The 15249-nt window shown below is 69.2% G+C and overlaps 2 protein-coding genes across 5 annotated transcripts; both read left to right on the top strand.

The window, feature by feature from the left end:
- Positions 1-143: 143 nt before the first annotated feature.
- LOC311429350 (FACT complex subunit SSRP1-like) lies at positions 144-4392 on the top strand (the record flags this gene model as incomplete). Its single annotated transcript, XM_084540438.1, has 13 exons — positions 144-334; positions 421-651; positions 746-849; positions 939-1067; positions 1160-1381; positions 1459-1531; positions 2013-2151; positions 2303-2348; positions 2767-2890; positions 3103-3273; positions 3477-3568; positions 3699-3882; positions 3969-4392. Coding segments are annotated over 13 exons (1775 nt in total), but the record flags the coding sequence as incomplete, so codon positions are not given.
- Positions 4393-5021: 629 nt separating this feature from the next.
- Positions 5022-14841, top strand: LOC311429354 (uncharacterized protein). 4 transcript variants are annotated; one of them, XM_084540443.1, is made up of 13 exons: positions 5022-5078; positions 5410-5490; positions 6103-6230; positions 6416-7061; positions 7808-7883; positions 8657-9925; positions 10358-12168; positions 12574-12904; positions 13105-13237; positions 13329-13468; positions 13638-13804; positions 14259-14333; positions 14486-14841. In XM_084540443.1, exons 3-12 carry the CDS (start codon positions 6146-6148, stop codon positions 14317-14319), a joined length of 4719 nt encoding a protein of 1572 aa, XP_084396569.1. In that variant the 5' UTR covers positions 5022-5078; positions 5410-5490; positions 6103-6145; the 3' UTR covers positions 14320-14333; positions 14486-14841. The 4 variants fall into 4 exon arrangements, with proteins under 4 accessions (XP_084396569.1, XP_084396568.1, XP_084396570.1 ...); XM_084540442.1 differs by lacking the exon at positions 5022-5078 and having other exon boundaries at positions 5358-5490; XM_084540444.1 differs by lacking the exon at positions 5022-5078 and having other exon boundaries at positions 5358-5490; positions 12577-12904.
- The last annotated feature ends 408 nt before the right edge of the window (positions 14842-15249 follow it).

Below are 15249 nucleotides of genomic sequence, written 5' to 3' on the forward strand. Positions count from 1 at the left end.
CTCCGGAGCCCCAGCTGGGAGGAGAAAGCCTGGAGATGGTGGTGGAAAGCGTGGAAATGCGAAGGGGAGAGGCACTGCTGGGTCTGGGGGGAGAGCGGCCTCGCGGGGTGGGCCTCGGGTTCTCACCCCCCGGCCCCGTGCAGGGCAGCTCCTCTCCTTCGACATCGGGGAGCAGCCGGTGTTCGAGATCCCCCTCAGCAACGTCTCGCAGTGCACCACGGGCAAGAACGAGGTGACGCTGGAGTTCCACCAGAACGACGACGCCGAGGTCTCGCTCATGGAGGTGCGCTTCTACGTGCCCCCCACCCAGGAGGACGGCGTGGACCCCGTGGAGGTGAGCCGGGGGCTGGGGGACGGAGGGAGCACCCCGGGGGTCTCCGTGTGGCCGGATCCGTGCCCGAGAATCCCTTTTCCTCGCAGGCCTTCGCGCAGAACGTCCTGTCCAAGGCGGACGTGATCCAGGCCACGGGCGATGCCATCTGCATCTTCCGGGAGCTGCAGTGCCTGACGCCCCGCGGGCGCTACGACATCCGCATCTACCCCACCTTCCTGCACCTGCACGGCAAGACCTTCGACTACAAGATCCCCTACACCACCGTGCTGCGCCTCTTCCTGCTGCCACACAAGGACCAGCGGCAGATGTTCTTCGTGGTGAGGAGGGAGGGGCAGGGCCGGCGGGTCCTCCCTCGGGGAAGGGCGATGGGTTTTGGGGTTTCGTGGTCCTCAGCTCCTCGTGTCCTTTCAGATCAGCCTGGATCCCCCCATAAAGCAGGGCCAGACCCGCTACCACTTCCTCATCCTGCTCTTCTCCAAGGATGAGGACATCTCGCTGACCCTCAACATGAACGAGTGAGCTCCCCTCCTGCTTATGGGGGCCGCGGGGGCTGGCGAGGAACCCCCCGGCCCCAAATCCTCAGCCTCTCCTTTTTTCCACGCAGGGAGGAGGTGGAGAAGCGCTTCGAGGGCCGGCTGACCAAGAACATGTCCGGCTCCCTCTACGAGATGGTCAGCCGCGTCATGAAGGCGCTGGTCAACCGCAAGATCACCGTGCCTGGCAACTTCCAGGGGTGAGGGCACGCCGCGGCCTCGGGCGGGCGGGGAAATTTCGGGTGTTCGCCCCCCAAAGCGCTGCGACGTGGCCGCGTTTGCCCCCCCCCAGGCACTCGGGAGCGCAGTGCATCACCTGCTCCTACAAGGCCAGCTCGGGGCTGCTGTACCCGCTGGAGCGCGGCTTCATCTACGTGCACAAGCCGCCCGTGCACATCCGCTTCGACGAGATCTCCTTCGTCAACTTCGCCCGCGGCACCACCACCACCCGCTCCTTCGACTTCGAGATCGAGACCAAGCAGGGCACGCAGTACACCTTCAGCAGCATCGAGAGGTGGGCACGGGGCCGGCTCAGCCCCTCCTCGGCCCCTCGCGCCGGGCGGTTTCCCAAGGGCTGTCTGTGTCCCGCAGGGAGGAGTACGGGAAGCTCTTCGACTTCGTCAATGCCAAGAAGCTGAACATCAAGAACCGGGGCCTGAAGGAGGTACCCACCCACCCACCCACCGACCCGCTCCTCTGCGCCCTGCTGGCCGGGCTGGGACAGGGCCGTGGCCTTTTTCTCCGAGATTCTGCTGCTTTTTTTTTTTTTCCTCCTCTTTTTCCCCTTTTTTTCACCTCTCTTTTCTTTCCTTGCCCTTGTAGAGGAAAAAGGTCCGTGCGATTCCCCTTCCTCTCTCTCCTCTTCCTCCTCCTGGTGCAGGTTTCCTCTGCATGGCCGTGGTGCTCCCTGACTAAACCCAGTAACGCCAGCATGGGTTGCGAGAGGGGCCCCCTAACCCCGATAACACTCCTGGGGGACCTTGGCTGTCCCCATCCCTGGCTCCCTGACGGGGAGGGGACACGGGGGGTGTCCGTGCATGCGTGTGGGGCCTGCCCGGAGCACCCCAGCGGTTTTGGCTTCCAGAGGTGGCGTGTGTGCAGCCGTGGGGGGCGCGGGGAGCGCTCTGACTCCGTCCCTCCCGCAGGGAATGAAGCAGAGCTACGACGAGTACGCCGACTCCGACGAGGACCAGCACGATGCCTACCTGGAGAGGATGAAGGAGGAGGGCAAGATCCGCGAGGAGAACGCCAACGACAGCAGCGACGGCTCCGGGGAGGAGACGGGTGGGTGCAGGGGCCGGGGGTGCGTGAGGGGCCACCCTCGGGGGCTGTCCCCAGGCCTCTTCCCCCTCTGGTTACGTCCTGCCCCGCTCCTGGGCAGGGTCTGAGCCCTGAGAGGTCCCATCCTGACCTGCCCCCCGTGCTCTCCTTCCAGATGAGTCCTTCAACCCTGTCGAAGAGGACGATGACGTGGCTGAAGAGTGAGTAGGGGCAGGGCAGGGGTCTCCAGGGCTCGCTTTTGGAAGTTATTTGTGTCGGGGCAGTGGTGGGACGGGGCTGGGGGAGCGCCAGGTCCGGGTAGGATTGTTATAAATCCCCGGCCCTGAATTCTGGAGCCGTGGGCACGCTTCTGGGCTGACCCCTGGGCTGACAGGCGCTCGGGGGCACCGCCTGCCCTGTTGGGAGGGGAGGGGTTGATCTGAGCGGCGTCGATGCCCAAAGTTTACAGGAACTCAGGAAAGCATCAGCCACGTTCGTGTAAGGGAAAACCCCCGGAGGGCTGCTGAGTGCCAGCACAACAGCTTCAGCTCGGCCTGCAGCCTGCTGGGGGCTGGGAGGATTCGGGGCAGGCCTTGCTGCGTGCTCAGGCTGTTCCCGAATCCGTGTTTCCTCGCGCAGGTTTGACAGCAACGCCTCGGCCAGCTCCTCCAGCGGCGACGGCGACAGCGACCGGGATGAGAAGAAGCCGGCCAAGAAGGCCAAGATCGTCAAGGACCGCAAGCCCCGCAAGAAGCAGGTGGAGGTGAGAGGGGGTGGCTGGAGGGGTTGCAGGGCGGGACCCGCTTCCCCTGAGCGTGGATCGCTGATCCTTTGAGGGACCCAGCTCTGAGCTGCTTGTCCAAGCCCACGCTCTGCCTCCTTTGGGCTCGTACTCACCCTGCAGATGAGGCAAGGTCGAGTGCTTGGGGTCTTGGGAGGCTCTCACGCTGGTTCTCTCCACTCCCTGCCGCCCAGAGCAAGAAGGGGAAAGACCCCAACGCCCCCAAGAGGCCCATGTCCGCCTACATGCTCTGGCTGAACGCCAACCGCGAGAAGATCAAGTCCGACCACCCCGGCATCAGCATCACGGACCTGTCCAAGAAGGCTGGGGAGCTCTGGAAAGCCATGTCCAAGGAGAAGAAAGAGGTGGGTCGCTCGGAAAAGAAGCAAGGGGTGAGAATGGCTGCTCGAGGAGGGGAAGAGTGGACTCCAGGAGCCCTGCTTGGCTCTTCCTTGGTCTCGGGACCCTTGATCTCAGCAGCGGGGAGGTGTAACAGCAGTGGGGTGGGGACTGGTGGGGCTGAGCGTGGTCAGGAGAAGGCCCTGCTGACCTCGTGCGCTTGCTGCAGGAGTGGGATCGCAAGGCAGAAGATGCCAGGAGGGACTACGAGAAGGCCATGAAGGAGTACAGCGTGGGCAGCAGGTCCGAGAGCTCCAAGACGTGAGTGTGCTGAGCAGGCAGGAGGGCGGCGGCCGGGCTTCGTGCCTCTGGGATCCAGTTCTGCTGCCTTCACGGTGGCTGGGCCTCTCTCTCGGCAAGGTTAGGCTCATATCCCTTATGTCTGTCACAGGGAGAGGTCTAAAAAGAAGAAGAAGAAGCAGGAGAAGCAGATGAAGGGGAAAGTGGAGAAGAAGGGCGCTGCCTCCAGGTCTTCGTCCTCCACCAAGTCCTCTGCCAAGAGCCTGAGCGAGAGCTTCAAGAGCAAGGAATTCGTCTCCAGCGACGAGAGCTCCTCCGCGGAGAGCAAGAAGGAGGTAGGGCCTGCAGCGGGGTGGGGGAGAGCCTGGCACCCATGGGGTGCTCCGCTCGCCCCCCTGACGCCCCCTTCTTGTTCCCGCAGGACTCGGAGGAGGAGGGAGGCGCCAGCCCCCCCGCCAGCTCGGAGGATTCCGCCTCGGGCTCGGATTAGCGCTGTCCCCGCTGGCTCCAGGCTGGTTCCCAGATCAGCGGGAGGACCGAGGGGCTGGGCTGCGGGGCTGCAGCGGGCGCCTGCCCCTCCCGGCCTCCGCTCAGGGCCAGGGGCAGGGGCAGGGGCAGGGGCAGGGGCAGGGCAGGGCAGGGCAGGGCAGGAGGGCGCCCACCCAGCCCCGTGCCCTCAGTGCCTGGCCGGGGCGGGAGGCGGGGGCGCGGAGCCTCAGCCCCGCTCCTCACCCAGTGATGATTTTTTTTTTAACCGCTCGGGTTTGGTTTGCTCTCTCTCTTTTTGTTGGTTCCGTTTTGTATCTTGGGTCCATTCGCCTTGAATAAAAAAAAAACAACAAACAGCGGCCGGGGCCCTGCGTCTGGCTGTGGCGGGGGGCGGGAGGCCGGGCGCTGCGGCCTGAGGCGCGGGGAGGCCTCCGTGGGCCCCGGCCTCGCTTCCTGGCCTCGCGCCTCCGTTTCTCGGCCTCGCCTCCCAGCCTCCACCCGAGGCTCCCCGGGGAGGGCCCGTTGCAGCCGTTATTAGCTACCGCCAAACGCCAATTTACGGGCACTGGGCGGCGCGCTGGAGGCCCTGAGGGAGGCTCGGAGGACCGCGCGGCCTCAACATGGCGCCGTCTCCCCCCACCCCCTTTCCCTCCCCTCTTAGTCTCTATGGTAGCGCGTCTCTATGGTCCTGCCCCTTTGGCCCCGCCCCCCGGCGCTCCCCGCCACGCGGCGCCGCGGCCGCACCCCGCGGGGAGGAGCGGGCGTGGTCTGTGTGTGGGCGTGGCCGAGCTCATGAATATTCATCAGCGGGGGGCTCCGGGGAGGGTCGCTATGGCAACGGGGGGGGGGGGGCGTTGCCATGGCGACGGCCCGAGGCCTGCCCGCGTTGCCATGGCGACGGGAGCGGGGCCCGGGGGATGGGGGAAGGGGGAAGAAGGGGGGGGGGGGCGCCCCTTGCCCTCCTCTTCCTCCCCTCCTCTTCCTCCCTTCCTCTCCGCCCTCCGGCCTCGCCACCGGGAGCTGGGCCCGGGGCTGCCGCCGGGTGGGGAAGGGAAGGGGGCACGGGGGGGGGGAGGGAAGAAGGGGGGGGGAAGATGGCGGAGGGAGGAGGGCTGGGGAGGGGCTGGGGCTGGGGCTGGGGGGGGGAGATGTCTTCCAGATGTGGGCTCCGCAGCGCCGGCTGGGCCCCAGGGGGAGGGCGGGGGGAGATGGGGGGCTAAAAGGGGCGGGGGGGGGATGGGGGGGGTGTGGGGTGAATGGGGGGGGAGTGAGGAGGAGGAGGAGGAGGAGGAGGAGGGATGGGGGGGGGAGGCAGGGCAGGGCCGGGAGGAGCGGAGGAGGAGGCAGGGAGCGAGTTTTTCCTGTCCCCGCAGCGCACCCTGAGTCACCGCAGCGGCCCGAGCCCCAGGAGCCCCCGCGCCCCCCGGCCCGGACATGAGGCCGCAGAGGGGAAGGTGAGGGGGGCACCCCCTGCCCCATGGGCACCCCCTGCCCCATGGGCACCCCCGCCATGGGGCACCCCTTAACCCGCCTCCGTGCCAGCAGTGCCCGGCGGAGCCCACGGCACGGGGTCGGGGCGCTGGGGGGCTCGGTGCGGGTGCCGGGGGGCTGGCGGCAGGCCTGCGGTGTCGGGGAGGGGGCTGGGGGCCGGCACGCTGCCCCCACGCTGCTGCTTTGGGGCTGGGACGGGCGCCTCGCGGTGTGACGTACCCCACAGGGCCTGCCCGAAGGGTTTGGGGGCAGTTGGGGGAGAAAACGGGGTGGCGCGAGCAGGTGGGGGCGTTGTAGGGTGAATAGAGAGAACTGGGGGGACCCAGTGGTGATTTGGGGCATGGGGAGCGGCTGCCGGGGTGCCCCGGCTGTGCCAAGGGCGGGCACGGGGCCGGGCAGCGCGATAGCAGGCTGGCACGCGGCGTGGGCGCTGCTGCAGGTGCCCGGCGGGGCTGGCGTGGTGCCGGGGCAGGATCCGGGAGGTTTTAGGGGCCGTGGGCCCCGGCGGATAGCCCAGGCGCTGTTTTTTTTTTCCCCCACCCCCCGTAACGCTTCTCCCTTTTCTCTTCCCCCAGGGGCTGACCGCGCGCTGAGATCTGCCCGGCCCCAGCCACCGCCATGGCCTCCCAGCCCCAGCCCCTGCACCCCCCCTTGCCCTGCGCCTCGGGGGGGGCAGGACTGGCGGCCGGCAGCCCCGAGAAAGGTGAGAGCCCCTCGGGCACCAGCCCAGCCCCTTACCCACACCCGCTCACACCTGGGTTGTGCTGCCCTCAGCCTGGAGCAGGGCATCTCTCGGGGCTGTAGGGTTTCTGTCAGCGCTTTAGGGCCTTTCTCGGGGCTGTAGGGTTTCTGTAACGTGCCGTCTCTCTCCGTGTCTCCCTCCCGCAGGCACCGCTCGCCCCAAACCTCCCATCCGGCCCAAGCCCCGCGTGCTGCCCAAGCCGTCCGTGCCCGCCAAGCCTCACCCGCCGCCGGCCCCGCGGCACCCTCGCCCCGAGCTGCCCTCGGCCGAGAAGATGAACCGCCTGGCGGGGCCCCAGCCCTACGGCGGGGGCAGCTCCGGGGGGGCCCTCAGGCGCCCCTCCTTCACCCTCAAGTCTCCCGAGACCCCCAACGGGAAGGGGCTCCCCTCCCCGCCGCCCTCGGCCCCCGAAGACCCGGGCGCGAGCCCCGCCGGCGAGGCGCCTGCGGCCCCCCCGACGCCTTCCCGCAAGGGCCCGGCTCCCTTTAAGGTGACCCCGGTGCCCGTGGCGGCCAAGCCGGAGCGCTTCCCGGGCACCACGGTGGAGGAGATCCTGGCCAAAATGGACAGCAAGGAGGGCCCGGGAAGCCCCGAGCGGGCCCGGCTCTCTCCCTTCTGCCCCGACGCCGCCTCTCCAAGCCGCTTCGGCTCCAAGCCCTTCGCCGCCGTCTTCAGGAGGCGCCCCGGCGGGGAGGCGGAGGGAGCCCCCCCCAGTGAAGCCCTGCAGCCCCCTCAGCACGCCGGGGGGGAGCCGGGGACGGGGGGCGAGAGGAGTTCAGTGGCTGAAATGAGGTGAGGGGTGCGGGGCCGCTCCCTGGGGCCGAGGGGCCGTGGGGCCGTGGGCTGGGGGCGGCGCCGCGCGCGATGGGAAGGGAATAACGGGGCTGGGAGGGAGCTGAGGTCTGGGCTCCGGCACGAGGCCGGGGTTCCTCCTAACCAACAGTGCCTTGAGCTGCCTTCGTGGGAAGGCTGGGTCACCCGCGACAGCCCCGGTGGTTTGTGGAAACCGCAGGAACAGGCTGGCCCGGTTAAGGAACCGTGCTCGCAGCCCTCTGCCGGCTGGGAGAGCTGCCAGCCCGCCCTGCCGCTGCCCGAGCAGGGCATTTCGGGGGCTCGCTGCCCCTGGGAAACACTCCCTTTTCTCCCTTTTTCCCACCCTCGTTGTTTTTTTTTTCCTGCTGGTCCACGCCGGGGCAGAGGCGCCGGATCTGTGGGACTCCTGGCTGCGGGACGGGCTGGTGGCGAGCCAGCCCTTGGCCGTGCTCCCGCAAGCCGGGCACCTCTGGGAGCAGGGCAGGGGCTATTTTCATCCAGAGTGTGAGAAACTCGCTCTGCGAAGGATGAAAAACTTCCCAGCGAGGGCTTTGCAGCCCGTTCTGCCCCCTCCCTTCTGCAATCAGCCCCCTGACTGAACCCAGCAGGGAATGAGGGGTGGCTGCAGCTCGCCCCGCGGGGATGGGTTGGGGCCGGTGGGGCTGGTGGTGGCAGAGGAGAGCGGGGTGCCCGTGGCATTCACCCACCCTCCCGTCTCCCCGCAGCAGCGGCTCCTCCCCAGCCGGCCTGAGCTGTGCCGGGGACCCCCGCCGACTCTGGAGGCCGCCGTCCCCCCCTGACGTGAGTTCTCGCCGCCCCCTCCTGTGCCGCGGCTGCTCCGCTCCTGGGCTCTCTCCTTTGGGGCTCTCCTGTCTCCTCCGGGGCTCCCTCTCTGCGGGGTGCGTGTCTCTCCTTCCTCCTTTCTGGTGCTCAGCCCCCTCCCTCCCTCCATCCCTCCCTCCCCGCATCCCTCGGGGGAAGGGGGGTTCCCCCCTGCTCCCCCCTGTGCTCGGGGTGCCAGGCTCCTGGGGCGGGCTCGGCAGGTGCCAGCCCCGCCGCGGTGCCGAGGTGGGGACGAGGAGCAGCCGTGAGTCACCAGCCAGGATTTTGGGTGGTGGCGGGGACACCGAGCGGCGTGCCGGGGCCAGGGGGGAGGAGAAGGAACCCTGCTGGCCACAGGCAGGGCCGGGCCCTCGGTGCCAGGGCGGTGCTGGCGTGCCCCGGGGGGTGCGGGTTGGGGCTGGGGGCGTTTCTGTTTCCTCTCGCTTCGGGTCTTCCTCTCCGTGTCTCTCTGCACGCCTCTGGCGGGGGGCTGGGGCAGGGGCAGGGGCTCTGGGGGGGCTCTGGGTGCTGCCTGGCCCTGCCCACGGGGCACGGAGCGGGGCCGGGGCCCACGGGGAGCAGCCGAGGCTGAGTCAGGCAGGAAGCGGCCCCGGAGCTGGCAGGAAGCGTGGGCGCCTCCTGCCCCGGGATTTGGAGGGGACGGGGTTTTGGGAACGGGGCGAGATGCCTGGGGGGTTCCTCCTGAGTGACTGTGCCCCCTCCCCGTGCCCCCCACCCCGTTCTTTCTGCAGCTCTCCTCTCTCCAGCTGGGCACCCCCGGACCCCCCGGCTCCCCGAGACCCCCCTCCTGCCCGCCTCCAGCCCCGGGCGCCCCTTTCCAGCCCGCCGAGCCCTCCGCCTTGGCCCCCGGCTCTCCCGAAGCCCCCCCGGAGCTGCTGCCCCCCGGCTCCCCCACCCTGGCCCCCGGCTCCCCCAGTTCCCCCGCTCAGCCCCCGGCCCAGGATCTCCCCGCTGCCTCCATCCAGGCTCCGGGCGCCCCGGCCGAAGCCCAGCCCGCTGCCTCCCGCTCCCCCGGCTCCCCGCACACCCCCAGTGAAGGGTCCCCCGCCACCTCCAGCCCCCCAACACCGGGCACCCCCCAGCTGCCCCCCCGAGCCACCTACCCCCCCGGCTCCCCCGAGGCTGCCGCCGAGCCCCCGTCCCCCCCCAGCCCCTCCCCAGAGCCCCCTTCCAGAGCCTCTCGTCCCCCGGGCTCCCCGGAGGGACCCGATGACTCCCCTACATCCCCGCGGTCCCCCGAGGGTCCCGATTTCAGCCTTCCTCCCCCCAGCAGGGACTCGGGGCTCCGACGTTGCTCCGAGGGGGTCCTGCGGCCCCCCCCCAGCGAAGGGCAGGGCATGGGGGAGCTGGGGGGCTCGCTGAGCACCCTGCCCCAGCCCGGGGAGCCGGCGGCGCAGCGCTCGCTGGGCAGCGAGTCCAGCTGGAGCCTCTCGCACTCCTTCGAGTGGACGTTCCCCTCCCGGGGGGGCAGGGGGCTGCCGTCCCCCCCCAGCTCCCCTATCCGGGAGGCGGCCGACTCGGGGCTCTCCGAAGAGGACAACGGGTCGGATGGGGAGGCTGCGGGCTCCCGAGGGGACGGTGGGTCCCACGGGGCTGGCGGCTGGCTGGAGGAGGGGGATCCGTGCCCGGGGGGGCCCGTAGCCAAGCTGGAGGCTGAGGGCTCGGCAGAGGAAGAGGAGGAGGAGGAGGAGGAGGAGGAGGCAGAGTGGAACAGCACCGTGCTGCACGTCACAGAGCCCGAGCAGGACCCCGCTGAGCCCCAGCCCCCTGTGGAGGCCACCCGGGCGGATGCAGCCTCTCCGGAGGCCGAATCCTGCTGGGAGCCGGGGTCAGCAGGCGGCTCTGCCTCCAACCTGCAGGGCCCCGGCGGGCCGGGCCGGGAGGAAGGCTCCTCCAGGGCTCCCGACACCCACCCCGACCCGGGCTGGCTGACCGAGCTGCTGGCATCGCCGGGGGCTCAGGCAGCGGGACGCGGCTCAGCGCAGGCCGACGGCTCGGAGGTGAGGACTCAAGGGAAGGAGGCGAGGCAGCAAGGGTTAAAACCCGGCTGCGTGCTTCTGCTTTTTTTTTTTTTTCTTCTTTTTTTTTTTTTTTTCCCTGCGTCGGAGCCGTCCAACGGGTTGGGTGGAGGCTGAGCGGGGAGAGCCGGGGTGGGGCCGGGCGCCGGGAGCCCCGCCGCGTGCGCCGGCACGGAGAGCCATGGCCGAGCCGGGCACCGCGGCCGTGCTGCGCAGGCTGCTGGCCAACCTGCGGCTGCGCGACGAGCTGGGGAGGGCTCAGAGCACGCGGGGCTCAGAGGAGCCCTGGGTGGGTGCAGCGGCTGCGGGTGGTGGGCGCTGGGCTCGCTCCGGGAGGGGTGCTGAGGGTGGCCGCTCACCCCCCGCGGTGTTTCTCTGACGCTCTCTCTGCTTTTCTGGCTCCCTTTCCCCCAGGACCTGCTGGGCTGGTCGCGGAAGGACCTGTGCAGCGAATTCGGCATCGGGAGGTCCCAGCGGGCTGCTGCTTTTGACTGGAGCCACGAGGCTGTGGCCAGAGACAGGGACTGGCCCGGCGAGGTGGGGACCAAATCCAGCTGGGACACCGGGCACAGCGTGGGGGACGTGGAGCGGCAGGACAGGGCCTTCGGCGCCGCCGAGAGGGACTGGAGCAGCAGTTACAAAGGGACAGAGCTGCTGGGGGACGCGGGGCTGGGCTGCGGCACCTGGCCCAAACCCCACGGCCTGGGGGAAAGCTGCCTGCAGGACCAAGATTTTGGCAAAGCCAGCTGGGGCACCGGCTACGGCTTGGACGGTGCCGGCGGCAGAGAGGAGGCGAGCTCTGGGAAGACCGAGTGGAGCAGGAGCTACGGCGTGGGCCAGCAGGAGGACAAAGAGCTGAGCTCCAGGCAGCCCAGCTGGGCTGGCAGGTACGGCTCTGGGGACCTGGAGAGCCCAGCCGGGGAGCTCGCACCCGTGTGGGCCGGCGAGTACGGCACCGGCGACGCCGAGATGAAGGACAGGGAGCTGGGCGCAGACTGGGCCAGCAAATACAGCAGCAGGGACGCTGAGAGCAAGGACGAGGACTTGACGCTGGGCTGGGCTGGCAGATCCAGCACCGGGGACGCCGGCAGCCTGGAGAAGGAGTTTTGCCCCAGCAGGTCGGCCTGGGACAGCAAATACAGCACCCAAGACATGGAGAGCCAGGACAGGGAGTTCAGCCCCAGCAGGCCCGCCTGGTCTGGCGAATACAGCACCCAAGACATGGAGAGCCAGGACAGGGAGTTTAGCCCCAGCAGGCCGGCTGAAGGCAGCGACTACAGCACGAGGGCCATGGAGAGCCAGGACAGGGAGTTCAGCCCCAGCAGGCCCGCCTGGGACAGCGAGTACAGCAGCAGGGCCATGGAGAGCCAGGACAGGGAGTTCAGCCCCAGCAGGCCGGCTGAAGGCAGCGGCTACGGCGCCGGAGAGGAGGAGACCCAGGAGAGGGAGTTCAGCCCCAGCAGGCCGGCCTGGGACGATGAGTACAGCAGCAGGGCCATGGAGAGCCAGGACAGGGAGTTCGGCCCCGGCAGGCCAGTGTGGGCCAGCGAGTTTGGCTCCGTGGCCAGCAGGAAGGAAGAATTCGGCCCCAGCCGGCTGAGCTGGGCTGGAGAACGCGGCACAGCCCAGACAGAAGCGGGCAGTGCCTTTGGGGTCAGAACAGAAGAGCTGCCCGGCTCCTCTGCCCCCGGGCACCCGGCCCCGGAGCCGGGCTGGGGCAGCAGCGAGCAGCAGGAGAGCGGCGCCGTGGGCTGGATGGAGGAGCTGTGCCGCGGGGCAGCTGAGCACCGTAACCAGTTCGGTGCCATTGGGATGGAGCAGGGGCCTGACCCCGCCAGCACTACAGAAGGAGGCCCCATGTCCTGGAGCGCCGAAATGAGCCCTGGGGACCTGCAGGAGCGCGGGGAGCCCCCGGGAGGCTGGCACGGCGACCTCCCCTCGGCTCCTACCGCTGGTACCAGTGATGGTGGACCGGGACAGATGGCCTGGGATGAGGACGGGGCAGCCCCGGGCAGCTCCGCACAGCCCCAGGAGGATGAGGAGGAGGAGGAGGAAGCAGGCTGGAGGCAGCCCCAGGAGGCAGGCGGATGGAGCACGGAGCTGAGCGAGGCTGAGGCCAGGCGCCAGGAGTGGGCCAGCGCCTTCGACGCCCGCTGCGCCGCACGCAGCCGGGATTTCGGTGCCGGGGAGCCGAGCCCAGGAGACCACGGGGCTTCGGCACCAGGGTAAGGAGGGAGCTGGCGGGGGGGGGATTTGGAGGATCTGGCAGAGTTTAGCTCCGTGCCCTCATGTGGCCAAGCTGAGGGAACCTCGCGGCCTCATCTCAGCCAGGCTGAAGGCGAGGATCGGGAGGATCCTCTGGGGATCACTGTCCCTTCTCCACCACATTCCTGGGGCTGTTTTGCCAGGCAGGAGGGCTGTGAGCGGCCCCCATCCTCCTCCTCCTGCCCCTTGGTCACCTTTGCCTGGGACTGTGAGAGCGCTGGGGGGGTCTGACCCCTTTCTCTGCACCCCTGCCCCCATAAAACCCGGTGGGGAGCAATGACCTGAGTCCCCTGCGAGTCGGGGACCCTCCTTGCCTTCCTCCTTGCAGCTGGGGGAACTGCAGGCTCTCCTCTCGTCTCCCCCAGCAGGACCCCCATGGACGCCCACCTCTCGGACCCCAGCCCACCCTTGGGTGCCGATGCTGAGCCCACGGGGCCGAGCTCCCAGCCCCCAGCCTCAGAGCCCCCCCGGGATGAGGATGAGGATGAGGCCGAGCCCAGCCCCACAGAAGACAGAGACGTGGCTGCAGCCCCCCTGCTGCCGGAGGCTGGCGGTGGGAACCCCCCAGAAGCGGGGAGCCAGGAGGAGACCCCCTGGGAGCACCCGGATGGGAAGAGACCGCAGAGCAGCGAGGAAAAACCCGCTCAGCCCGAGGGACCCGCGGAGCTCTCCGGGCAGGAATTCACCTTTTTGGAGGTGAGTGGGTGGGGGGAAGCTGCTGACCCCCCCCTCGTGGCAGCCCCGATCCCAATGCGCTGCAGGCACCGGGCTGCCCTGCGCTGTAGGGTCACTGCTGCCCTGGGGGGCCATGAAGCCCCATGGGATGGATGGGGGGGCTGTTGGGGCCCTGGGACCCCCCGTGCTGGGCGCTGACCTTCCCCCCATGGGTTGTGCAGGACACGGAGGTCCTGGACAGCACAGTGTACCGCAGCAAAGCCAGCCTGGGCCGCAAGCGGAGGCACCGGGCGCCCGCCCTCCGCCCCGGGGCCACCTCCGAGGGGGACAGCTGGATCTTCCAGGACTCCACAGGTCAGATCCCTGCGGCTGGGGACGGCGGGGCAGGGACATTGGGGTGCTGTGGCCTTGGCAAAGGCACCTCACGGCCGTGCTGTCCCCACAGAGCCCCGTCCAGCCCGTGCGGCCGCGTCCTCCGACGAGGAGGCAGCAGAGGAGCCCAAGAGCCGGCGGGTGCGAGCGTCCCCGTCGGGAAAAGGCGTCAAGGTGCCGCTCTTCCCCGGCCTCAACACGTCTGCCCTCAAGGTACGGGCCTGGCAGGACCCCAGGGACGTGTCCCCGCCGGGAGGAGGGGACCCGATCCCTCCATGGAGGCAGCGTGTGGATATTGGGGTGGCTGGGGAGGGAAAAGGGTGCGACGGGGGGCCCTGGGGGCGGCGGGGAGCACCCCTCTGACTGCACCCCTCATGCCCAGGCCAAGCTGAGGGGCCGAAACCGCTCTGCTGAGGAGGGGGCGCTGCCAGCAGACAGCAAGGCAGCCCCCCCAAAGGACCCCCACGTGCAGCGCTCCAAGTCCTGCAAGATCCCCGGCCTGGGGGGGAAGCCCCTGGCGCTGCCCCCCAAGCCGGACAAGTCCTCAGGGTGAGTGCCGGGGGTCCTGGGGGGGAAAGGGGTGTGAAATCCCCCTGTGGGTGTGATGGGGACCTGTGGGGTGCGGGGTGGACGTGCCAAGGTGCCTGTGGGGCCGTGCTGGCGTCCCACGGCCCCGAGGAACCCGGTGCCCCGGGCTGGTGTTTCTGCTGCTGGCAGCCGGCCTCGGGGCTGGAGCTGGAGCGGGGAGGGAGGCTTGCTGGGACCGGCATTCCCAAGGCCCCGTTGCCTGGGAGAGTTGAGCTGCTCCACCCTAAACAGTGCTTGGGACGAAGCCCTTAAAGCCACAGCTTGGAGGCTGCCTCCGCAGCTGGCCGCAGCCCGGCTCCCTGCCTGCCCAGCCCCTCTGGCAGCAGGACCGGGTCCCCCCAGGGCTTTGGGAGAAGCCCCCAGGGCTTTGGGCACGTTTCGGGGGGATTTTGGTGATGCAGCTCCATCCTCCCAGGTCGGACGGCTCCCCGCCACACTGGCTGCAAGCGCTGAAGCTGAAGAAGAAGAAATCATGAGCTGATCCCACGGGGTGAGTACCGGCACGGCACGGGGGTGACACCGCAGGGACGGCTGGGATGAGGGCCAGAGGGGACATCCCTCCGGCTCCGGGTCCCCCCAGGGGCTGGGGCTCCCTGCCTGCCTCCTGACCGTGTCTCCCCCCTCCCCGTGTCTCTTTTTTAGGCTCGCTCTCCTGCCAGCGTGGCCCCCGGGAGGCTCCCGGCCAGCTCCCCCCGGAGCAGCTCGCCCCCTCCCCGAGGCAGGACACACACACACACATCTATGCACTTTGTATGATGCTCGCAGGGTCCCTCCCCACTCACCTCCCGCCCCCCTCCGAGGCCCGAGGGACTCCCCGGGGGTCTCTCTTCCTCTGCCCACCCCCTCAGCCCCCCACATTTCCCGGGGGCTGGGGGCGGCGGTGGAAACCCACAAGCCCTGTTCCCTCCCCGTCACCCTCCTACCACCCTCCAGACCAAGAGCAGCAGGTCATTATTTTGGTGCCACTTTTCAGGACAATAAAACTTTGTTGGTTGGTTCTTGGGGTGTCCTTCCTTCTTTTGAGGGCTCCCTGGGGCTCGGGGAAGGGGGTGTCCCTGTCCCCATGCTGCGGGGACAGCCACCAGGAGGAGCTCTCTGCCCTCTCATGCCTGCAGCCGGCATGGGGAGCTCAGCGCCGTGCGGGGGGGGGGGTGCCTGGGGACACCTCCACTGTCCCCAAGTCCCTGCAGCCTGCCTGGAGGGACAGTCCTGGCCCCAAACCTTCCTGAGAAACCCAGGAACCCAGCCTCCGTCTGTGAGTCCAGCCGCAATCCCAGCCGAGCTGCTTGTGCCTGTGTTCCTGCTGGGATTTCTTTCCCTGTGCAATCCCAGGGAAGACTGAAAGAGTTTGAGTCTCCCCGGGCACCTTCTCCTGCAAAATGCAATCCCTGCTCCCCTTCCAGAGC

This window comes from Aythya ferina, assembly GCF_964211825.1.
Source record: "Aythya ferina genome assembly, contig: HAP1_SCAFFOLD_703, whole genome shotgun sequence".
Classification (NCBI taxonomy): domain Eukaryota; kingdom Metazoa; phylum Chordata; class Aves; order Anseriformes; family Anatidae; genus Aythya; species Aythya ferina.